At 44.8% G+C, this 24,136-nt stretch overlaps 1 protein-coding gene across 9 annotated transcripts in view; it reads left to right on the plus strand.

Moving 5' to 3' along the window:
• The window catches only part of ncor2 (nuclear receptor corepressor 2), an 82,221-nt gene that overhangs the window by 52,894 nt on the left and 5,191 nt on the right, over positions 1–24,136 (plus strand). For 2 of the 9 annotated variants that reach the window (XM_054611760.1, XM_054611766.1), the window contains 25 exons: positions 673–735; positions 6,025–6,167; positions 6,344–6,482; positions 7,683–8,112; positions 9,324–9,444; positions 10,024–10,297; positions 11,222–11,269; positions 11,594–11,758; positions 11,897–12,033; positions 12,258–12,357; positions 12,531–12,641; positions 13,415–13,518; positions 15,946–16,096; positions 16,572–16,715; positions 16,870–16,962; positions 17,740–17,957; positions 18,282–18,627; positions 18,741–18,941; positions 19,120–19,362; positions 19,886–20,038; positions 20,133–20,387; positions 20,495–20,681; positions 20,807–21,303; positions 23,566–23,696; positions 23,899–24,080. In XM_054611760.1, coding sequence (XP_054467735.1) covers positions 673–735; positions 6,025–6,167; positions 6,344–6,482; positions 7,683–8,112; positions 9,324–9,444; positions 10,024–10,297; positions 11,222–11,269; positions 11,594–11,758; positions 11,897–12,033; positions 12,258–12,357; positions 12,531–12,641; positions 13,415–13,518; positions 15,946–16,096; positions 16,572–16,715; positions 16,870–16,962; positions 17,740–17,957; positions 18,282–18,627; positions 18,741–18,941; positions 19,120–19,362; positions 19,886–20,038; positions 20,133–20,387; positions 20,495–20,681; positions 20,807–21,303; positions 23,566–23,696; positions 23,899–24,080 — 4,636 coding nt within the window. The remainder of the gene's footprint in view (positions 1–672; positions 736–6,024; positions 6,168–6,343; positions 6,483–7,682; positions 8,113–9,323; positions 9,445–10,023; positions 10,298–11,221; positions 11,270–11,593; positions 11,759–11,896; positions 12,034–12,257; positions 12,358–12,530; positions 12,642–13,414; positions 13,519–15,945; positions 16,097–16,571; positions 16,716–16,869; positions 16,963–17,739; positions 17,958–18,281; positions 18,628–18,740; positions 18,942–19,119; positions 19,363–19,885; positions 20,039–20,132; positions 20,388–20,494; positions 20,682–20,806; positions 21,304–23,565; positions 23,697–23,898; positions 24,081–24,136) is intronic. The other 7 variants (XM_054611767.1, XM_054611768.1, XM_054611761.1 and 4 more) reach the window with 5 other exon arrangements.

A 24,136-nucleotide genomic window follows, 5' to 3' on the forward strand; every position in this document is an offset into this window, starting at 1 on the left:
CAGTGTCGTCCCCCCCCTTAGCTCTTTGTTTCCCTCGCAGATGGCTAGTCAGCCATGCACACGCTAACACTCTTGCTGCAGGCTATCGGGAGATTTTTTGATGTCTCAGCAGTTGTGTGTTTATATGCTGCAGTCGCTCCTGCAGCACAGATTTAGTCACAGGGAATCCCCTGGTGAATCGGACTGTAGGGGCTCTCATCAGGCCCCCCCCCCCCAACTGTTTGTTCCCCTGCTGGCAGCAGTGCTTGCTGGCCCACGGTGCCCTTCACAGGTCCTTATAGAGGACACAGAAGCACAGGGCTCCCACTCCGCTGTCAGCTAGGCAGGTCCAGGGTCGGCCTGGCTCATGGGCTGTGCAGGGAGAGCAGCCAGTTGTTATGTCTATAATCATTAACTGACTTCTCTCCTTGGATTTCCTGCTTCCTCCATCTAAAACAAACAGTCCCTAGCGACCCACGCTGAAGTGCCTCACTGGCAGGCAGCACAAGCTACCCTGCCCCCCACCCTCTTATTCATTTTTTTTCTTCTCTAATTTCTCTCGCTCTCTCTCTCTCTCTCTCTTTCCTTTCCTCTTGTCAGTCACTCCCTAACTGACTTTGTGGCAACTGCCCACTCCCCCTCCACCCGCCTTCTCTCACTTGGTGGTTCTCTTTTTTTTTTTTTTTGTAACAGCCAATCTGGAGATGAATGAGAGCTCTCGCTGGACTGAAGAAGAGATGGAAACTGCCAAAAAAGGTAATGCAGTGTAAACCTTTCTTCTCCCTGTGAAGTAGAACTTAATTCTAATGGCTGCGTATTATAAAAGTGATGCCGCAGGAAAGAACCCTCTCAGCGGCTCAGGCACTGTTTTTCTGAAAGCATAGACGAGTGATGCGGCTGTGACTTCCTGTTAGTGAGGCAGCAACCGCCACGTGCTGCTAGGTTGCGTCTATGTGCGACTGTGTCAGTCTGCCTGGACTGTTTCTGTTGCTCTTTGGAGCAGTTTCCCCGTCTCTCTCTGGGTCATGGCGGCCTGTCTTCTTATCACGCAGGCTGTAAAGTCTACCTCTTATCAGCCAGCCCCTGCAAATGCAGCAGTCATTAACTCAACATGACTGAAGATTACCTAGAGGCCTGTGGCTGATTCACAGAGGTCGCTGACCTTCTGCTCATTTTTTCCTAGCACCAGCGCTCCGTGTGAGTGTGTTTGACAGTGTTGTTATAACTGAAATAATGCGCTCCTCACCTTTGGCGGTTTCTAATGCGTACTGCTCTTTGGACAGGAATTCCCCACTGATCTGTTGCACAAGATTGAGGATGAGATCTGGTTCTTATCTGATTGGCTAAATTTACATTTTTTCTCAGTAAATGTGATGCGTGTTGCAGTTAGTAATGGTGATACTTATAAACATTTTTATCTTTGACTCCTTGCATTGCCAAACCTCAGCCTCAGCTGTGTATATAAATGCGTTTATTTGGGATGTTTTTTTTAAAAATATTGGTCTTACTTTGCTGAGTACCGTCGTTGTAATGCGAGCACTGCGTTCTATACTTGACTCAATGCAATTTCATTGCAAGGCGGCTGCTGCTTTGTGGCCATTAGAAGACGATGAGTCATCTTTCTTTGTGTGACTCTCAGTTCTGCTTCTGACTAACATAACCTGTCTTCCCTTGTAATCAACAGTGGATGAAGTGCATCTTGCAAGCAAGCAGCCCTCAGCAGCTTGAGTATGATATTGAAACCACATTTGGTCATCATTTAGCGTATCAATCTCAAGCTGTGTGTGTGAAGTGTCTTTTGCACTTTGCAGTTTGTGTATACGTACGGGTCTGTGTGTTATAGGGTAATTTTTTTTTGCGATAACTGGCGCTGGCCTGGCTTAAACACAGTCCTGTGTAGTAATCCCGGTTAATGTCTTCAGTTCCATTCTCCTGCAGCGGGATTAGTGGGGCTCTCCATCCCAGCGGATTAGCCTGGCAGCTTGGTGGGAGCAGGGCTTCTATGAAGGGCTTATGTAACCACAACCACACAGACCCAGCTACAGTCCTGAGGGCCGAAAGAGGAGGAGCTGCTCTTGCCGTTTTTCATCAGCTCTAACAACCACCCCCACACCTGCCAAAAGGGATTCCCCTTCCAAGAACTCGCACTCCAGGATCACAACCCCACCCCCCACCACCCCATTTCCTCGTACTATTCAATGAGCTTGTCAAGGTGCTCTCCCTTGCAGGTGCTTGACTTGTATATGTTTTTAAAGAGGCTTAGGTGTCCTCATGCTAATGTGTTTATCCCCTCGAGCTAAACAGATCTGAATAATGGCATTTATAGTGCCTGGCAGGACATCAGCATTCCAGCATGGCAGCGCCAGCCAGCGCTGCCTTCAAGGATGGCATATACAGATCACGCTCGTCTTCACTGCTCGTAAAGACCGGTACTTCATACGCGTGGACGGCCAGTCTTTGTAAAGCCTCTCTTAAATCCACCAGTTCTGCTGTGTGTGTGTGTGTGTGTGTGTGTGTGTGTGTGTGTGTGTGTGTGTGTGTGTGTGTGTGTGTGTGTGTGTGTGTGTGTGTGTGTGTGTGTGTGTGTGTGTGTGTGTGTGTGTGTGTGTGTGTGTGTGTGTGTGTGTGTGTGTGTGTGTAAGATATGTGTAGACAAAGGTTGTGTCTGCGTGCACTTGGTCCAAGCTGTGTGTTTGCATGTGCACCCTTCTTGGCTGGCGTTTATGTAAGTGCACTAATCTGGCAGGCTTTGCTCGGGTGCAGGCAGGCAGCTTGATAATGGCCCCTGCTCTGCTTGCTGGAAGAACCCATTTAAAGGAACAGCAGGTAGAGAGTGCCGTGTTATATTTTCTGTCTTTCACCTCCACTGTTGCTCTTATCTCCGTCTCTCGTTTTTCTGTCCGCGTCCCCCGGATGGGAGATGGCAGCGGCCCAGATTGGCAAAGGCTGTGGAAGATTTGGCAAGCGCCTCTTTTCCCCACTCACTTTGTCTCTCCCCTCACTCTGTGTTGTTATAGACTGGAGAGAGGTCACATTCAAGATGAAAAGCAGGTCAGTCAGGAAAAATGTGAAAGCCTTTATGCTTTCTCATGGTATCAACATCAACTAACGCGCCCCCCCTCCGCTCACTTTGCTTACTCTCCACTTCTGTATCCCTTCCTTTTCTCCATTGTCTTTCTGGCTCCGTGGCTCTGCTCTCTCTCTATATCTTTCCTCTCTCTCCGGGCTGCTCTCTCTCTGCTCTCTGTTTACTCTTGGACTGCCTGAGTGTGTGTTTGCGTCTGTGTGCTAGAGTATTAACAAGAGAGAGAGAGAGAGAGAGAAAGAGAGAGAGGGTTCGAGTGAGTGTGTACTCACTCATGCGTTTGTGTGTGTGTGCGTGCCGCGGTGCCTGCTGGCAGACTGAGGTAGGGGGAGGGACGTACCGACCGACCGAGGAAGGGAGGGAGGGAGGGAAAAAAAAGAGAGATAGAGGAGAGATCAGATGAGGGGAGAGAGAGGCTGAGCACATAGCACCGCCCAACAGTCCCACTTTCCTGTGGAAGTCTTCCCAGACGACCGCCATTGGGGAGAGACACGGCGGAGAAGAACGGACCAGCGCTCACCGGAGCTCAGGGAGGACAGAGTGAGAGGAAAAAAGGAGGGGAGAGGCCAGGAGCATGTGCTGTTTTGGAGCATGTCAACCTGACACCGGCTCAAGTATCAAGCCAGCTGGCAGGAAGAGCGCAGAGTCTGAGCTGTTTTCATCTCCTCTGCTCTGGATCGGAAGGCCCAGCCCTGAAGAGCTTCCCGGCTGGCCCCTCTAGAGATCACACCGTCTGATACTGTTCTCCACGGCAGGGGCCACGAGACGACGGCCGGAGTGACAGGCATGTGACAGACAGGAACAACCACTTTCTGGCTGCACCAGGTGTTGATTTGACTTTCTCTGGGAGGAGCTAATGGGAATACTGTGTTCCGATTGGCTGTGAGGCTACCACCTGCTTCAGTATCGCTGCTGCTGATTGGATGTTTGTTCCTCGTTTGTTCCTCCAGCAACTAAGGCCCCGAGTCAAGCAGAGCTACTTTAGGATTGTTCATTGTGTGCTTGCATATAATGGAGAAAAAATATGGATGTAGCTAAAGGTCAAAACTAAGTGACCTTTGGCTTTCAGAAAATTAATTTATTTGATATTGCCTCAGGTTCAGAGGGTGCAGCTAAATGTTTGCCTTACTTGTTTGAATGTGTGTGTTATAGCATGCCACTGTTTGTGTTTTAGTTTGTCTGAGCATCAGTATGTTTGTGTGTAATGTAGACGCTGCCTGACTTGTATGGCGGTCTGCCCCCTCCTCCCCTCTGGTGAGACAACTGTAAAAGGTTAATAAGTGTTGGTCATGTGTCTCAGTCTTCTTGGAACAAATCAGGCTGCTCGGTCTTCTATTCTTCTTTGGACAAGCTTTCCTAGCAATGCCTTTTAGTGGCAGCGATGAATATTTCAGCTGGAAAAACCTCTTCCACTTTAACACTTGACAGGTTGTAGGTGCACAGCAGCTTTTAGACACCAGCAGCTCAGACTTGAAGATCACCCTAGCTTGTTATGGCAGTTCTTTTTATACTGACATTATTACATTCTCAGAATGACAGTGAATGTTAAACGTCTTCTCGCATCTGCTGGAAGATGCACAGCTTTTCCAGCTCTTTTGGCAAAAACTTTTTGGGATACTTTATCATATTTCACGTGACTTGTTTACAAGTATCTTCATATCTGGGTTATAATTCACATAAATAAATAAATACAGTCTTGTAGGGTATTTTCCTAGAAGTTAAACTTGTAAACAACTAACAGACCAGAATTTATTGCAGCTATAACTTATTTATAGCGTTATTCAGTGGAGCGTTGGTATCCGAGTCAGTCTTTGTGATTAATATAAGAGCTGAAATTACAGGGCTGTAAACAGCTGTCCTTTCCTCTCCTTTGGCTCAGACTCCTGCTTGTTGTCCTACTGGCTCCATTAAGCGATGAGATGCAGAGACCTCTGAACCCATGTCCAAGGTTATCCCAGGAGGTGTTGGCTCTGTGCCTGTTAATAACACCCCCCACCACTCCCACCCCTCCTCACAACCCTTTGAGAGGCTGTCCTGTTGCCAGGACCTGTCAGGCTGGCACAGGAAACAAGTGGGTGGTGTAAGCTAAGCCTCTTACAACACACACTGTTAATGAGCTGCCTTTAGCTAACAGCAGACTCTTGGGGAGGGGGGGGGGGACGACGACACTGGAGCAAAGTCTACGCTATCTGTCTTTCTCACTCACTTGCACTTACACACTGACTGCTCTGTACATCTCTTCTTTTAGCACACATGCACTAAACGGTGGTGTATGTGTGTATATCATGACAGGTTGATCTATCACAGCTCTGGCCCAGCGGCGGCCTGTAGACTGTAAAGCACAATCATGCGGTTGACTGAGTAAAGGACCGGGGTTTCTTGGAACTGGGTCACATCAAAGTCAGTCAGAATGTGACACAGAATGACCCCAGTTTGGGAGAAGTTGGTGATGTCATCTGTATGACTGACGGTTGAGCCACCACACTCGCTCTCCCCTCTCTTCTTACTTTTTCTCTCTGTGTGTCTCTCCCTGTCTCTACTTAAGAAGCATATGGCATTAAGCCATGCTGTTGCTGGGAGAGTGGGACTGTTTCTATGTTGCATCGTGAACTAAACTCCCAGGCTGTGTTACTGTTTTAACAGCTGTATAGAGACAGATGTTTATGGCTATTTACTTATCATTGAGAGACTTTCATACTGTGCACTTGAAGAGATTGGGGTTGGAGATATTGATTATGGTATATAAATGAAAATAACCGTTACATTTACAATCTCTACAACGATGCACTTTGCCCAGCTTGCATCACTAGTTTTTTTTTTTTTTTTACAACTGGAAAGAGAATATCATTTGATATGGAGTGGAGATGTAGTAGTTGTGCAAGGCCCCATGTCAACCATGTGCAGCTGTCTTTGTTCCTGTCCTTTCCTAATCCCTCTGACTGTCCATCTGTTATTTCCAGGCCTTCTCCAGTATGGTAGGAATTGGTCCGCCATCGCCAAGATGGTGGGATCCAAAACCGTGTCACAGTGCAAGAACTTCTACTTCAACTACAAGAAGAGGCAGAAACTGGATGAGATTCTGCAGCAGCATAAAATGAAATCGGTAAACGCAGGGACAGCTTTTATGGGTCATATTTGCTCCATGTGATGTTAAAATACAAGTCATTCATGTGTTTTGTGTACAACCGAGCTATAAGATTGTGTATGATTTTCTTCTGAATCTGTAGATGTTGGTCTCCCCAGGCTGTTTTTATTTAGTGTCTTTTTGTTTTGGCCAAGGAGAAAGAGCGAAAGACCCGCCGTAAGGGCAAAGCCCTGCAGAATGAGGAGACCAGTGCCCCGTATACAGCAGAGGAGGAGGAGATGGAGGGCTCGGGAGCCAGTGGAAATGAAGAGGAGGCCCCTGAAGATGGAGAAGGTACACCACTCCCAAGAGCTACATGCTAAATGCCTAAAGAACACACTGTTTACATCGAAAGGCTCTCTATTCAACCTCCATTTATTAAATGAGTAGTTTATCTTCTTGAGCATTAACAAGATTTTACTCTTTAAAATAGATCACTTACTCTTTTTTCGATATGTGATAGTTTTATAGTAGTAATGTGGTTTAAACACAGTTCTGCATCAACATTTGAATATGTAAGGTGATGAGAATCTGCTGTTGCTGTGGATTATGAAGCCTTTAATGGCCTGTTGTTTCAGAGACATGTTAATTTAACTTTTTATTTAATGTCAAAGTTGTAGTTAGTTGTGAGGTGCTGGAGTGCATTATAGTGAGGGGTTTTAATATTCTTAACCCTTCATATTTTAAAATGGGGTCGGCAAAGCGTTGGAGACACCTTCCTATAATGCAGTCGAGTTCAACACCACTGCAAAGTAAAGCACACACAGTGGAATTAATACCTTCAGGACGGTGTCGATCAAAACTAGACATTATTATCTTTGAAATGTATGGCTAGTGGTGCAACGGATCATAAAACTCACGGCTCGGATCGTATCATGGATCACAGAACGGATCCGCACCAATGAAAAAAAGCGAGCAAATATAACTTTTAGAGATCCCTGATCCAGTTGTTTTTTTTTGCCGCTGATACTAATTGCAGATCATTGTGATTTATATTAATGTTTGATTATAGCAGCTGGTCTACATGGCTCCAAACTATTTTGTTGTATAGCTGTTGTGTTGGATTGCCTCAGATTGTACAGGTATACCAAATATAATGACCACTGATAGTATGTTATGTAACAGCTAAACTTTTGGAGTAGCTCCCTGTAAGCTTTACGAATTGTATTCTGAAATGACAAATATAACAGCATCCTGAAAACCCTGCTGTAGTTTGTTGATAGAAGTAGACTATGTAGACCGCACTTAACAATAGAGCGCTAAAGCCCCGGGGGATTTCGTCCATCATCCCAATTGGTTTTGAGTTCCTCCTTATTGTACAGTGAAACCTGATTAGGTAAAGACTGGCACTGTGAAGAATCTGGTTTAGCAGAAAGAGATGGTGGGGGGTGGGGGGATGAAAGAAATAAGGACAAGGAGATATAACATGATTTACAGTATAAGCCTGGTCTTGTCGTCTGATCTGTGTTTCCTTTTGTCCTCTGTCCCTGCCAGGTGCAGCCAACAACAGCTCTGATACGGAGAGCTTGCCCTCGCCACACTCATCAGAGGACAGCAAGGCTAAGGAGGAAGGCTCGAGCAGGTCAAAGGCCAGCTCCACCACCGGGGACAAGGAGGCTGCCGGGTCGGACATGGGCCAGACAGGGGATGAGAAAACTCCAGTCAAGGAAGATGCAGAATCGGCCATCAAGCAGGAGATAAAGACTGAGACAGGGGAGCCCAGCAAAGAGCAGCTGCATCCAACTCCATCCAGCGATGCCATAGATAAAAAACCTCCTACTTCAGAGCTGGAGGAAGGTAAAAGCTCCACCAAGAGCTCCAAGAAGGACCACGGGCCCAGAACCGGTTCCCATGGGGACAGTGACTCTAGTGCCACTTGCAGCGCTGATGAAGTGGAGGAGACAGACAACACAGAAAAGAACAGGTAAGAGCTTGTAGCAAGATGTATAGTATATTTCTCATCAAAATAATGTTATACCATTTTTATCAGGACATCATTGCTTGTGATTGTTATTCTTAAAGGACTTTTTGTATTTGAGCAGTTGTTTACTAGGTGTCCCACTTCTGTGTTGTACCACAACAGACACCAGAAAATAAAGCAGCGAGGGTTTTGAAGTGTTGTTAGTTGCCTAGCTACGCTGTACAGCAGGGAAGCCATATTTGGCAAGCCACTTATGTGTACACCACAGGTTGCTCTTTTCTATCAAGAGATTTTCTTTTTACTTTGTATGAATGAATACGTATGTATGTGTATGTATGTATGTATTAATATTTGTGTGTGTGTGTATGTATGTATATATATATATATATATATATATATATATATATATATATATATATAATTATCTATGTATGTCTGTGAGTATATATGTGTATATTTATGTTTGTGTATAGGATTTGTGTATATATGATTGAGGCCGCAAGAAATGGGTGTCAAAGTGCGTGGGAGGAGTGATTAGTCTTGTTTGCACGGTATTTGTTCAATTCTTTCCATGACAGCAGACTGCATGTACTGGCAAAGCCGGGGAAAAGCTGTCCTCACTGCCAAAGCAAACAAAGGGACTGTGTGTGTGTGTGTTAGTGTGTGTGTGTGTGTGTGTGTGTGTGTGTGTGTGTGTGTGTGTGTGTGTGTGTGTGTGTGTGTGTGTGTGTGTGTGTGTGTGTGTGTGTTAGTGTGTGTGTTAGTGTGTGTGTACACACTTTTGTGTTGTTGTGTATCAAAGTGTGTGTCTGTCTGATTCTGAGTATTTTGTGTGCTTTCGACAGATGTGCAGGACATGGATATGGATTTTTACTTGCAATTCATTTCCAGTATCAGCCTCTGTCAATACACACACACACACACACACACACACACACACACACACACACACACACACACACACATTTGTCCCATGTATTTGGCTTTCTTCTTTTCCCATCATTTCATTACTTAAATACCTTGTGAGTGAGGATTTGTGTCCTTTGCAGGAATTGATAGGCAGGCATGTGGGATGGAAAAACAATCAGAACCTCTGCCGTCTTTTGAAGTGTATTCTTTTTGTCTAGATTTTAAAATATATATATGAACTCTAATGCAAGCGGGCAAAGCTAATAAGTGAAGGCTAAAACTTATTTCTGTCACTGTGTTTATAGAATGACTTCTCCGCGGCCAAGTCTCCTGAACTACGCTCACGATGGGGTCATATCCTCCCCGCTGCAGAAGCCCTTGGACCTGAAACAGCTCAAACAGAGGGCGGCGGCTATACCACCTATTGTAAGTCACTACTACGTAAGCTGTATTTTTCATTTTTCCCTTATGTATCACACCGGTTGTGTAAAGAGTATCTCCGCTTCTCCAGCCTTGGAAAGTGTCTTTGACCAAGGTAGTGTTATGTATCAGAAAACTGATTTGCCCAGCCCGCTTTCTCACACACACACACACACACACACACACACACACACACACACACACACACACACACACACACACACACACACACACACACACACACACACACACACACCTTTCCATAGCAGTGGTATCAATACTATCTCTGTCTCTCTGCTGATGGTGATAACAGTATAGCAGGTGGAATTGTTAAGTGATATTTGTATAAAATAAGCCGGCCAAATGGAGGATGACGGGAAAGATTGCTTTGTGGAGAAGAAATTAGATCCCGGGCATTAGGGAAACATTAGCTTACCAAGGAATAACAGATGTTTATTAGCTATCGTGTTTATCAGATACTGTATGCGGCTAACCATATGTCAAATCCCAGGAAAGGAGTAGGCTTGTGTTATGTGCGAGGTGTGATTGTAACCTTTTTTTCTTCTCCTCTCATCCTGTGTGTAGATGCCAGACGCCTCCATGCAAGGGGGTCAGCGGAGTGGAGGTGGCAAGGCAGTGCTGCCCCCTCACGCTCTGGCATTGTACCAGCAACAGATCACCATGGCTCATGGGGAGTCATCTCAGGAGGTCAAAATGCAGCAGCAGCAGCTGCAGCAGATTCCAGGCCAGCCAGGCAAACAGCAGCCTTACACCTTGCAGACAGACAGAGACAGGGAGGCTCTTCACAGCATCAGTCCTCGTATTCGCCCGCGAAGCCCCTCCACCAGCGACAAGGATGGTACGCACACCTCCATCATGACAGAGAGAAAACTGATCGATCACCAAAGTCATCGGTCACATCAATACTTCACCAATCCGATAGTATTGAGAGATAGTATAGGATGTTGTATAAGCTAAAGTTACAAATATAGGAACCCCTTTCACAATCTCCAGCATTTGTCTTTTTTCCCATGCCATCATTTTCTTTCTCTATGATCCCTAATTTTACTGTTCTGCAGGCTGTATGCATGTGTGTTAACATGGTGCATTGCTTAAGTTGTCCATTTTAAAACGAAGGATAGATGGAATCATGGGATGAGCAGTCGACTTGCGAAAAGTTAAAAAGAAAAATGGAGGTTAATGCTGCATAATTTGCCATTTAAGTAGCATTTGATCTAGTTTTACTTAGTTGGTCCTTGCTACATGCTCTAACTTTGATTCTGTGTTCTCTAGTGTTGAGGGTATTCAAGTGTTTCTGGGACACTCGTGGAGAGGGAACTGATAAATGATCTGGTATTGCTATTGACCCAGAAGGGAATATAGTCTAGGTCAGTGCAGTTACTGTGAGCTTGTGGAATGTGAATCTCTGAGAGTACAGTGTAAGACTTTGAGCAACAGTCCAGACAAGGACAGGTCTCAACCGGGCACCGCAGCAGCTGTGATCTCCTAACATACAGCATCCAGTTTTTCATGCATTTCTAGAAAAGAAAACGGCTTAAAAAGCTCTTCACACAGCGTCTGACTGAGAGGGCAGGTGTAGATATATTTACAAGCTACATTCCAGCTACTATTTACTAACATTTGGCTGTTGGTGAAAACAAAAGTCACGCCATGTTGCAACAGTAGCTAAGTGTTTTTGTAGTTGGTGCATGTTTTTTTTTTTGTGTGAGAGAGAAAAATCTGTGAGGATGCGATGATCTGTGGTGTGTTTGTGTCCCTTCAGAACTGGAAGGCAACGAGAGGTGGTTACTGACCCTCCTGCAGGGATTAAGTAGGTTCACCCCTTGCCACACCATTCCCTTTGTAATAACACCTTAACCACACTGCAGGGTGATCACCTCCTCTTTTGGATTTTACTGTGTGTACTCTACAATATTAGCAGTGGCTTGTTGTGTATGTTGGCGTATTAAATCAGTGTCGATGATATCACCCTGGCTGGGAAGTGGCGTTAGGGGTTCTATGTAGACAACAATGACACTGGTGTTGATGTTGTTGACAACAGCGTGGAGCTGCGGCTGAACGACAGCTTCTTGGATTAGTGCAGGTTTAACTGAGTGTTGTGCTTCGGTCCTGACTCTGTGTTTTGTTGTTGCAGAAAAGTCACGGGCTTTCTCCCCACACGGTGAAGCCAAGAAGCAGTCGCTGGGCCCCGACGACCTGAGGACCTCCAACTTGGGTCGACCAGTTCTCTCCCCCTACCCCATGTCCCCTCGAGACATGGCCAAGATCAGTCACGACCAACACCTGCTCCACTATAACTGTGAGTCCTCTTCTCGGTCATGCCCCGTCTTTATATTCTTAACAAGCCTCAGATGAATTTGTGTCGAATACTGTATCACGAGAACTTTGAACAAAATCTTCACAATAGTCAAATCTCCTAATCTCTTTTGCCTTCCAGCGTTCCAGCAAACAGGCCACCCCTCGCTCTCTAATCTGCCACAGGACAGTGGAAGGCTAGCAGCAGTCAGGCCCCTCAACATGCCAGAGCCTCCGCCACTCATTTCCTCCACCAAACCAGGGGGCTCCATCACTCAGGTATAGCACCACAAAAATGACAACCAGGGCTTTAACATGTCCATATTTAGCCCACAGAAACCATCAAATTTTATATTATTAGTAATCTTTTTTTTAAATATAATCTCAGTAGCAAATGCTACAAAAATGATTAAGACATGGATAAAAAAAGTCTGACACACTTATTTCTATGCTAGAGCAATAATAATGCTATCACCATTATGACCAAATGCTTGTTTCTTCAGGGCACCCCAGTGCAGTTGCACAGCCCAGCTCATGGGTTGGACCATGGGAAGATGACCCCCACGCAGATGGGGCTGTCTTGGATGGATCAAAGGAAAGTTGGTGAGTAAAAAAAATGTGGAGGGACTAGTTCACTTTATTTTTTCTTTCCTGTTATTGCCATCCATTTCCACCTTTCTCAACACATCTGATGTTCAGGTCTTATGCCTCACCATTGACACGTCTCCCTCATTGCTGTTTCTCAGTTTGTCCCGTTTTTTCCCCAAACTATGCAGCAGGTGCTTTTCCCGTGATAAAGCAGGAACAGTTGTCCCCTCGCAGCTCGTCCTCTCAAGCCGACAACATGCCAACACAGGGGTCGCCGCATGATAGTGCTGCTGCTCGTGGTGGGTGGCTCACCTTGTCTTTTATTTGATTTCCATAAACGGTTAACTGGTATTCGTGTTTTGCTCTTGCGTCTTTCCTTTTTACTGTGTAGTGTGTTAACAGTGATATCATGCATCTTGGAAAACACTTTAAAATCTGACTGTTTTGCCATACGCCCTTGAATAACAAAGTAAAATCATGGGTTTTCCCACATGTTTTGTTCAGCTTTGTCATGCTGAAAAGATTAACCTCCTCAGCATGACAGTGACCTGAGGCATACAGCAAGGACCACACTGGAGCCACTTTGGGACAAGTCTCTGAATGTACTTGAGTGGCCCAGGCTAAACTCAAATCTCAACTGGAAATCAGTGGAGAGTTGAGTTTGCTGAAGCTCGTCTAATCTGACAGAGCTTGAGAGGATGTGAAGAATGGGAGAAACTGCTCAGATCCATGTGTGCAAAGCTAGTAGCTGCAAACTCAAAGATTTTCAAAGCCGTAATTACTGCCAGTGGTGTCTCAACACAGTTTTTATACAACGTGGGGGAACTTCATAAAGCCATGCTTTCACGCTTAGATTAGTAGATACAGTGTTAAAACTGAATGTTGTAGTAATGTAAAATTCTGTTTAATACAACAGCATGTGCCTTGATTCCAGCCATGCTCACAGGCTCTTTGAAACAACCTTGCAGAACTTCTTTGCAAACCTTTATTCCCAATGATTGTGTTCCACTTAAATATAACTCTTAATGCTGTTTTTTACTTAGTATCTTCTCAAACTATTCTATCTTCACAGGTTCTATTCAAGCTGTTCAGGGGGGCAGTATCACTAAGGGTATCCCAGGGACCAGAATGCATCCAGATTCCTCAATCTCCTACCGAGGGGGCTCCATAACTCAGGTGAGCTCAGATCTGCAAAGTATAATGAGTCTATTTCCGTGGTCCTTGTTCAGGCTGTAGTACTATACAGGAGTGAGGAATGTCCAAGTCAAGTTTTTTATTCTCTCTCTGACGATCACAGTAGAGATTTGATGTGGCTACTTTCATTTTTCAACATAAGTATCCTACACATTGTACACTTGAGTTTAAGTTGACCCACATCAAATTTAGTCTATCCAATTTTGAGATTGTTGAGAGCTTGTATCTTAAAATGCAGGAAATATAAATATGAGTAATAGTTGATTAAGACATATTTTTACTTTTCTTAATTTTCGTTGGAGGGAGCTCTGTTACAGTGACAGAGGGAGTCTGTCACTGCAACACAATCTCCCATATGTGCAGTTTATCGCTGTGTTGGGTGTGGCAATCCTGGTGTGAGTGTGTTATGAATATTCTGCTGACAGTGTTCAAATTTGAGTAGTGCATTACGACAGACTACTGGCAAACAGTTACCTTCCCCTTTATTCGGAAAACCTCTGGGCAACCTTTTTGAAATGGATTCAGATAAGTCAGTTTAAAAAAAGGAACCACTGTGAGAAGGAGCCATTAAGTAGGTCAAGGAGAGAAAAAAAAAATATATATATATATCTATATATTTGACCCTGTTGTTTCCCCTCAGATCAGTGTGCTGGAGCGGCACAATCAGGTTAATGTGATTAGCTTTAGCCAGGGTCTGATGGATGTAAGCAGTGAACTAAAAGTGACAATGTTAAACTGTGTCACAGTTCATGATAGAAGCAGCAAACATGGCTGGTACAAAGACAACCCACATTTTCATTACTATACACCTTTTCTGATGATTGGCACTAGTTTTGCCCGAATCGATTCTGTCACTTGGCCCCTGCCCAATCTGTTTAAAGCCACCTTTATCAATCGAGCAGCCTTTATGTCACTCAGCTTTTATTATGGTACTTATGATGAAAGAGAGCAGCAGGTCTGCTTTAGACGTCATTTGGCAAGCCAAGTGCTGTGGCTGCTGGATTTCCCTGCTGCTGTGACATAACCACGGCTCCGAGTGACCCCCGTCACCCTAGCAACAGGTACACACTGTACCGCGTCTGTTCCCTTTTTTATTTATCTATTTATTCTAGACTCCGGCTAAACCCAGTCATTGATATGCCCACTGTGATATCACATCCAGCTGATATACAAGAGAAAACGAGTGTTGAGGGGGCTGTTATCCACCATGATGGATTAGTAAGGAGAAGGTGAAAGTGATAAAGCATAATCAGTGCCGTTTTGGAGGGAGAATTTCATTTGTTTGTTGAGCTTGCAGCCAGATAAGCACCGAGATATATCAATGTTGTACTTTCTTAGGGGGTAGATGAGGACTGCTTTTATCGGTGCCATCTGATCCTGTAAACACAACACACCATTACACAGAAACCTGCTAGTTTGGCCTTCATACTTCAGCAATGTCTTCTTGGAAAAGCTGCAACTAATAGACGAGAAATGTGATCTTGCACTACTGTGTCTCCTACTCAACCGCCCACCCCCGCTCTCAAGCAGTGTAGAAATATGACTCATGCTCAAGGTACAAGTGATGTGATTCAAGGTTTTAAAAAAAGGCCTGTTGTCATCTATTGTTGCACCTCCGCCTCTTCAGAGAGTACTACTTAGTATTTCAGAGCTGTGTTTGTTTATTTTTTTATTTTTTTGGATCACTGTTATCTGTCACCATTGTAACAAAAGCTCTTTCTGGGGCACAAACAATTCAAGAAACAGAATAAATGTTTCGTAAAATGCATTACAGTCGGCTCCAATTCAACAATCCTGAGAGGAAAAACAAAGGCTATTCCTAGATACATATATATAGTATCAGTCAGGATTGTTTTTGACATGCGCTGTTTCTTAAAAAGGCCCTTCGAAGCTATTATCTAAACAGATTTTGAGAACGGCCTTGATAACAGACATTAGTTAATTATTCTATTAAGTAGCACTGTAGCTTTATAACAGTCTGTTGTTTATAGCATTGGTTGTGGGCTTTGTAGTGTCTATCTTATCTACTGTAAAGTTTCATGATAGCGCTTATCCCTAATAAAGGATATTTAGACCACATAACAAAATTGACTTTTTAGTGTAATCTCTTTGACATTTTAATGTATTCCTCAAAGTGAATTTCTCAGTATCGTTCCAACAGTGTAATTGTTGGCTTTGCTATTTGTTGCTACAAGCCTTAGCAGTTAGTTAGAATGAATGAGCCTGCTGGTAGTTCTATTTTCATAACCTGGTGAATGACGTTTGATTTTGTGTGTCTTTGGGATGTAAAGGTGGTTCTGAAAATAGTCTAGCTTGACCAACATGAATTTCGTGGTCCTCGCTGCAGTTTGTAATATAAACGTAGAACTTCTGATTAAGTGCAGGTATGTTTCCCTCTCTTGGTCACAGGGGACGCCAGCTGATGTGCTGTATAAGGGAACCATAACCCGTCTGATCACAGAGGACAGCGCCAGTCGAGCCGAGAGGGAACGGGATGAGGCTCTGTCTAAAGGCCATGTGGTCTATGAGGGCATCAGTGGGCACATTCTCACATATGACCGTAAGTACATCCGCCTGGCTGCAAGTATTTAATGCCATTGCCAACGATTACCTTCATTTTGAGGAAGTTCTGGCACAAGCCCAACAAATGGATTAGTTGTGAGTGAGCCAAGTGGTGTTCAGATAAGACACAACTTTTGCACTGTACAGTTTGAAGAATGCCTGCACAGCCAATAGGAATGAGGCAGGAAGCCAGACAGGCAGGGAAGAAAAATATTTATAGATGGAGAGATATATAGATAGAGATATATAGATAGAGAGATATAGGGATATATAGATATATATAAACTAAGATAGTATGAACAGAGTGAGTATAAACATTAAATAGGGAAGTATAAATATCAAACCCTTTAGAAGATATAACCAGTTAAGACGGTGGACTAAATTATATGAATACATAATTAATAGAACTCCTTGATTACTTGCACTAAGAGGTATTGTTTAACTTAGTATATTAACATTTCTGTCATTTGTAGGCCCACCTTCTCAGAACCCTAAAGATGAGGGCCGAGGCCAGTCTGGGGAACTTCTAGGCCTGAAGCGTCCGTATGACATTATGGAGGGGGGCATCTCAAGAGGACTTCCTTTGAGGGATTCAATGCCTGCTGCCAACTGTGAAGGTAAGAGATGACCCTCTTAACCCTGTGAATGCTCACAAGGGGTTACTGGATGAAATCCCTTTTTTTACTCTTGTTTAATCACATTAAACTCTCATTAATGATTAAATCATTTACCATAGTCTTACATCTCACTACTCCTCCCTCCCTAATTCAGGTCTGATTGGTCGAGCCATGCCTCATGATAGGGACAGTCCTCACCACACACCTTACAAGGATGCTCATCACATCCGTGGCTCCATCTCACAAGGTAGGATGACGCCTCGCTACAAAACACGAGCATGTGATTTTCCGTTCTTCCTCCTTCATTTTAAATCTCCCATACCCTTCCTTCGAAGATTTTTCCCACTGTGCTGTTTCTGGTAAAAACCTTAACATAATCATTCATGTCTAAATCTAATCTCCTCCGGCTGAACGTGCATTTAAGATGAAAAGGCACTGCGTGTTTTTTGATGACTCTAAAAGAGAAACAGGCTGATATTGTTTAGCCAATCACAGATCAAAGTGACACAAAAGGACTTAGAAAAGTGTTAAAGATGTTGCAGCAGATTAAATCTTTGAACTGAATTTCAATGTATCTGCTTGCAAGATAATGCTGTTTAACATCGTTTTTCGTCTGTTCGCTCATGCTCTCACTTCATCGCTGTACTCGCAGTGCTCTCTCAGCAGAGCTGTAGCAAAAGATAGCTTTTTTCTGTTTCTTTTTTTCCTGTCAAGAAACAGACTGCGCCAGCTTACCAGAACTCACCCGCTGGCAGGAGTACTTTCATGTCGATTTCATATTTATATAACTGACAGCAGTAAAGTCAGATAACCATCTTGTATCATCTTGCTCAGAGATTGGTAGTGAATGAAGCTGCTCTCAGAACCCTCATTGGTTCATCTGAGCTGTTAAAACCCGATCACAACCTTTCTTCATGTCTCCTCTGTTTATTACATTTTTTTCTCAGTTCTGTGTGCCCAGTTCTGTGTGCTGCCCACTCTTGTTTGAACAAAAATAAGATTTGCGTGCTTCTAATGATTCCAGGTATACCTCGTCATCTGGACCCTCAGGATGGCTACCTGAGGAGGGAGGCTAAGCAGATGAAGAGAGAGAGCTCACCGCCCCGCGGGCCCGGTTCGCTTTCCGACCCAATGAAGGGCAGAGAGGCCATGGTGCCTACGGTGAAGGAGGCCGGTCGCTCCATCCACCTCATTCCCAGGGAGGAGCTCAGACAGCCTGCCAAGGACGGCATGATGGCACAGGTACACACACTAACGCTAACAAGACAATATTATTGTTGTTCTTTTTTTATTATTATTATTCTTGTTGTATTGATTTGTTGTTTCATCTGTTTTACTGTTTTATCAATGTTAAAATTCTGCCTTAGCTTGTCTTGCTTTTGTTGGACCTCACTGTTGGGCTTCCTGTTGTTGTATTGTCTTGCTTTTGTTTTGCTTTGTCTGTCAAAGCATTTTATAAACTCTGTTTTTAAAGGTGCTATGTAAATAAAGTTATAATAACTATTATTGTCTCTCTCTCTCTCTCTCTCTCTCTACAATTTTCTAATGAATTCCCGTTGTGTTCAGGGAACACCCATGAAGCAGGAGGCAGCTGGTTCAGGGAAACGTCATGATGTCCGCTCCATTATCGCCAGTTCACCACGTTCCTACCACAATGCTCCCTCCCACATGGAGATGCGTGCTGAGAGGGGCCGCTACGAGGAGGTACCTAAAGGGCGGCCCAGCGCGGTGGTCAGTACGGCGAGCACTATAGCCCGCTCCTCCCCCCTTACACTGGCGTCAGAGCAGGGAAGCAAGGCTCATCACAGTCCAGTGGGCTACGATGACAAAGGCGCCTTAAGGAGCCCTTACCCCGGGCCTTCACATCGTGGCTCCCCTCTGTCCAGGGAGGCAAGCCAAAGGCAGCATGATGGTGGGTTTATACCGTACAGTCAAGCCAGCTGAAATCATGTAGAACAAGATAAATCACCCTTCACACTAAAGGACCGTACATTCAATTAATTTGTGTCCTTGTTTTAACTCCAGGTTCCAGTAAGAATCAGCCTCAGGAGCGTAAATCCACGCCAACCCCCAGGGAAATGAGTGCCACCAAATCACCCCTCCAGGGTGTTTCAGATCAACAGACCTATGAGCGTCTGCTGCAGGGTATTGGAGCAGACGTGTACCGTCAAATCCCCATAGCCTTCGACCCTGCGTCGCTGCCCCGCGGCATCCCCATTGACCCAGGTACATCCACAGCCAAGTTGGATAGAAATCTTCTTTTCAGTTATTCTAACGTGGTCAGATCTATCATAAAGGCGGACTGTTTGTTGTCCCTGCATCAGAAAATGGAGTAGTCTGACAAGAATTGGCAATATGAATAACAGACATTTCCTGACAGACGTGTCTTATTCTTCACACACAGCGGCCTACTACTTGCCTCGCCACCTTGCGCCCAACCCAGCGTACCCTCATCCCTACCCCTACCTCATCCGTGGCTTTCCTGACACCGCGGCCCTGGAAAACCGCCAGACGCTGCTCAATGACTACATCACCTCCCAGCAGATGCACCAGTGGCCTGCCATGGCTGCCCAGCGCTCAGACCTGCTGAGGGGCCTCGCTCCACGAGACCAACCCCTTCAAATGCCCTACTCTGCAGCCCCACGAGGTGAGACTAACACTGACATTCACTTCTATTTCTCTTAGGCTGTGTTCACATTGGCTTTTAAAGATGTTTGGAAAACTGAAAATCTGACATCAAGTGTGCTGCAAAAAATGTTTGTTACTTGGATCTGGTTTTTATTCTAAGCAGCATGTTGCATTTGTCTGGCACATGCAAGTTGTGGTCAATCAGCTGGTTTGCTTCACCAAGCAGTAGTAAAGGTAAAAGGTAATTAGAAGCTGTTGGAGAAGGAAACATTATTCGTAAACTTTAACAAACCAGAAATGGAAGTATTTCAAACAGAATCGAATCAGATCCAAATGGCATTCTCTCATTTTAGGGCTTTGTTATCGTTACTTCTATTTTGAACAAAGTGGAAAGACCATGTTTTGGTTTTCACATTATAAACAGAGTAAAATGATCAGTATTAGAACACAGCGTTGGGCTTTATTTACCTGTTAACCTCTTAACCAAAACACATCTGTAGCTATCAGCGTTTCTTTACCCTTCTTTTCTTTCTGTCCCCCAGGAATCATCGATCTTTCTCAGGTGCCACACTTACCTGTCCTGGTCCCTCCCTCTGCAGGGGCAGCCGGCTCCCCAATGGATCGCATCACCTACATCCCCGGGGGAACCGCCACATTCTCTGGCAGACCTTACCCCACCTCTCCCATCTCACCTGGTACGATTCAGTTCAATCAAGCAAACTCACCTACATTTTTAAATATGTTGCACTATTATTGTTTTTACAATCTTCTTTTTTTTTTTCTATACAGTTGGGTCCTCACACATAAACAAGATGCAGGGCGCATCTTCAGAGCGCGAGCGTGAAAGAGAGAGGGAGAGGGACCGGGAGAGAGACAGAGAGCGGGAGAGAGACAGGGAACGTGAACGCGACCGAGATCGGGAGAGAGAACGGGAGAGGGACCGCGAAAGGGACCGGGACCGAGAGAGAGACAGAGACCGGGAGCGTGACAGAGAGAAGGGCGGGTCTCTTGGCAATGTGGAGCACGCCCCCATCTGGAGACCAGGTGTGGAGCAGATTTTCATTTTTATGCACAAGTTAAAAGTAACAAACTGTCAGCACAAATTTTGTGTGGGGAAAGATTAATGAAACACATCTGTTTGTGCCACTCAGGTACAGAACACAGCTTGGCAAGCAGTAGCAGCAGCAGTGTGAGACCCTCCTCCCAACCGTACAGCCACCAGCACTCCCCAGTGTCCCCTCGCACCCAGGACAACGTGCAGCAGAGGCCAAGTGTCCTGCACAACACCGGGGGCAAGAGTCTCTCTGTGAACGATCACTCCGGCTCCTCTGTGTTTCGGTAAACTGCATTTTAGTTCTGTTTATACAAGACACTACACAGAGCTAATTTCTCATGAGCATTCACAGCATGGAGAACACTTTGTTTGTCTTGTTTACAATTCATGTTTTTGTTTGGCCTGCCAGGTCCATGTCCTCAGGGCCGGCCCGCTACCAAGGTTATCCTGGCCACCTCCAAAGGACAGGTGTGCCCCCCGAGGCCTACCCACCTGCCATGGACTTAAACGTAGCCAAAGAGCAGAGTCGCGATGGAGGCAAAAACCGGGGTGGTCTACCCAAGCACGTGCAGGACCAGCACGGGTCCTCCAGTAAATCTGACCCCAAGCTGTCCTGCCCCAGCCCAGGAGGAATGTACCAAGGTTCCTACCCCTCGGCTCCCGGCCGGCCCCAACACCTGCTCCCTCCCCAGTCGGATAACCCTCCTGGCCGTGGAGAAAGCGGTACACCTAGTAGGGAAAAGACTCAAAACAAAGCGATGTCCATTCAGGAACAAGAGCTCCGAGCACTCGGTAAGACCACCATGACTGCGGCCAACTTCATAAACGCGGTTATTATGCGTCAAATTTCTTGTGAAACGGGGATGGCAGAGACGGGCTCGCTTGTTGCCAGCGACGCCACTGATGGTAAGACGCTCTGGATCCCAGGGTCCCCCCCCCCCACCCTCCCCCTCCCCCCCCCATCACCCAGACCTTCCCCGTCAGTCTGTGGCCTATTGCACGCTGTGGTGGTTGGCATTATCAAATCAGCCCAATTCATTTACATTTTTTTTCTTTCAATGCTACACTTTTTTGCTTTTTTTTTAGTTTTATTATTAGTTTTTCTTTACAAAAACTTAAAGACCACCAAGGGTGCCCTCTGGAAAATTAAACCTGTAGTCCGTCCAAATTAGACCTGACTGGCTAAATTTAAAGTAGAAGATGTAGTTTACAACCCTGATAGAGCATTGATAAAATATTAATGGTTAACAACTCAACACATTTCATTTTCCATGAAGAAGATCCTAGGTGTCCTTTAAGGTCTCATTTTCAGACAGCTAAAGATAGTGGCATGACAGGCAGAACGTCCTTCGCTGCTTGTTTTAATTTTCTTTTTGCAGAGGATGTGACTGAATTTAACGTGTGGCACCCGTCCTCCCTCCCATTCGGCTGCTTACTTACTCGCTTAAACATAATATTTCATCACATGAAAGTGGGCATGACAAGAATATTTTGACGCTTGAAAAGGCATTTCACTGCAGGAGGCTTTTAAATCCCATGTTAAATGAGACTGCCTGTAATTCAAACACTTTATACATGCAGTAGCTCTACTTCACTGCTGCACGTCTTTCCTGTAGATATTCAGACCTACTTGAAACACATTGTGCTGGGCACTACTTTGGACAATGACCACATGTATCCCAGATGACTAAAGGGCATTAGCAAATTGGAGTGACCGTCCCTTTCATTAAACGTCATTTAAAGCCTTACCAACCACCAAACTAACTCCCTGGGGTCCCACAGAGCACTGGTGTTGCAAAGGAGTGTGGGAAAGGTACAGGAGCAGGAGGTGAAAAACACTTTTAGCCATCATGGGGGAGGTGGGTACTGCAGCTTCTGCCCCTCCCAAATCTCTGCATGTTCCTGTTTATGGCTCACAGTAATTTATGCTGATTCTTTTTTTTGGGTTTATTTTTTTTCCACACATGCCAAATGCTCAACACATCTCTCTCTCAATCAAGCCTCTGGAAGTTTGTCAGTCATTTGGAATGTGATTTTGTTTTGTTGTTTTTTTTCTGCTGTAGAGCAACGTGTCACTCATATGTCTGCATATTACAAATGTAGGGCAAGTGACAACTGCATGCTGAGTTCAAATGAGTGTCAAAAACAACTGTACAGAAGTCAACAGGAAGCATGCCTCTCAAAACAGAAAGCAGAAGAGTGCGTGACAGACATATTGATAGGACAGCATCACATCGATGTTGGCATGCATTCACAAACTAGTAGACTGGACCATGAGGGAAATGCAGGCTATTGTTAGCTTTTGTTGAAATGAACCCAGGGTCCCTTCTGTTGTTGCTAGCTAATAACAAACACCACCGCATCCTGTCCCTCCGGGAGACTCGTCCTCTCTGGGAGTCCATACACTCAGTCCTGCTCCCCACACTCAGCTTACATCATCTCCTCCTGAGATAAATACTGTAGTGCAAGAGTTGTGTAATAAAACACATAATGAGAAACAACGCACAAAGGGAATAAAATCTTGAAATAGGCTGCCACAATGGTCCAACAATAATTTCATATATTCATGGCTAAGCATGAATGAGTTTATTTTGAGGTTAAGATAGTATTCATAGCTTCTTTTATTCGTAGCATACAGTAAATGCATTTGTATTCTTCTTGTCTCTAAGGGATTACCCATCTTTTTTTTTTTTTTTTTATTCTGTTCAGTGCGGAAACATGGTCTTTCAGTTATGAAGTCACTTTCTGAGACTTCTTCATTTATGAGTCACTGATGCAAAACCAGTCAATTTTAGCATCATTTCTGGTCAAAGCTAGGCTTGCTTGGTCTGTATGCAAAGAGTTCATTAAGAATAATTAAGAGATCTGAAGTAGCTTGTCAGCCACACTGTCGTACTGTGTTTTTAAAGAAAAGCTATTCCTTTTGAGCTTTCATGTGCAAATATTACATGAAATGTTTAAATTGCACATCCACCATAAGTTCTGATGGATGCGCAGACATTTCTGAATTCTGCATGTTTTCATTAGCACGCTTTTAGAGATCCTGAATTATGTCTCCATGGATTGAAAACCAAACTAACTTTTACCCATGTTTGGATGTGATTTTTGCCTCCTGATGCATGTGTGCGTGCGTGTGTGCGTGTGTGTACATGTGTGTCTGTTCAACAGCTCAACAGAAGATGGAGCCACACGGTCTGTACCGTCCTCCGTCTGAGGAGAGACTGTCTCCAGGACAACAGCCCCCGTCCCCCTGCGTTAAAGGCAGCCAGAGGGTGGTCACCCTGGCACAGCACATCAGTGTAAGTTCACTCAACCACTGCATTAACAATGGGGGGGAAAAAAAAAGGCACAACAAACAATATTCATATCTCAATATTTATGAAGCACACTTCCTAAGTAGTTTTAAAGGGCTGAACAACAATCTTCAAGGAATTTCAATGTTTTATGTAAGCCAAACAATGTTCTCCTATTTCTGACCAGGATATGTCTTTATGTAAACAGGAGGTGATAACTAAAGACTACACCAGGCAGAGCCAGCAGCAGCAGCAGCAAAGCTACCACGGCTCTCCTATCCTGGATTTGACCCGTCCACCCAGTGCCTCCCAGCTCCCTCCCAACTCACAGGAGTCTGCCCAAGGGTCCCGATATCAAGAGGGCCTCGGCGGAGAACGCAACAGAGACCGGTAGGAATAATTATGAAAAAGAAGAAATATCTGTTAAATGTGTTGGGTGGGCACTG

This window comes from Anoplopoma fimbria, chromosome 13 (genome assembly GCF_027596085.1).
Source record: "Anoplopoma fimbria isolate UVic2021 breed Golden Eagle Sablefish chromosome 13, Afim_UVic_2022, whole genome shotgun sequence".
Lineage (NCBI taxonomy): Eukaryota > Metazoa > Chordata > Actinopteri > Perciformes > Anoplopomatidae > Anoplopoma > Anoplopoma fimbria.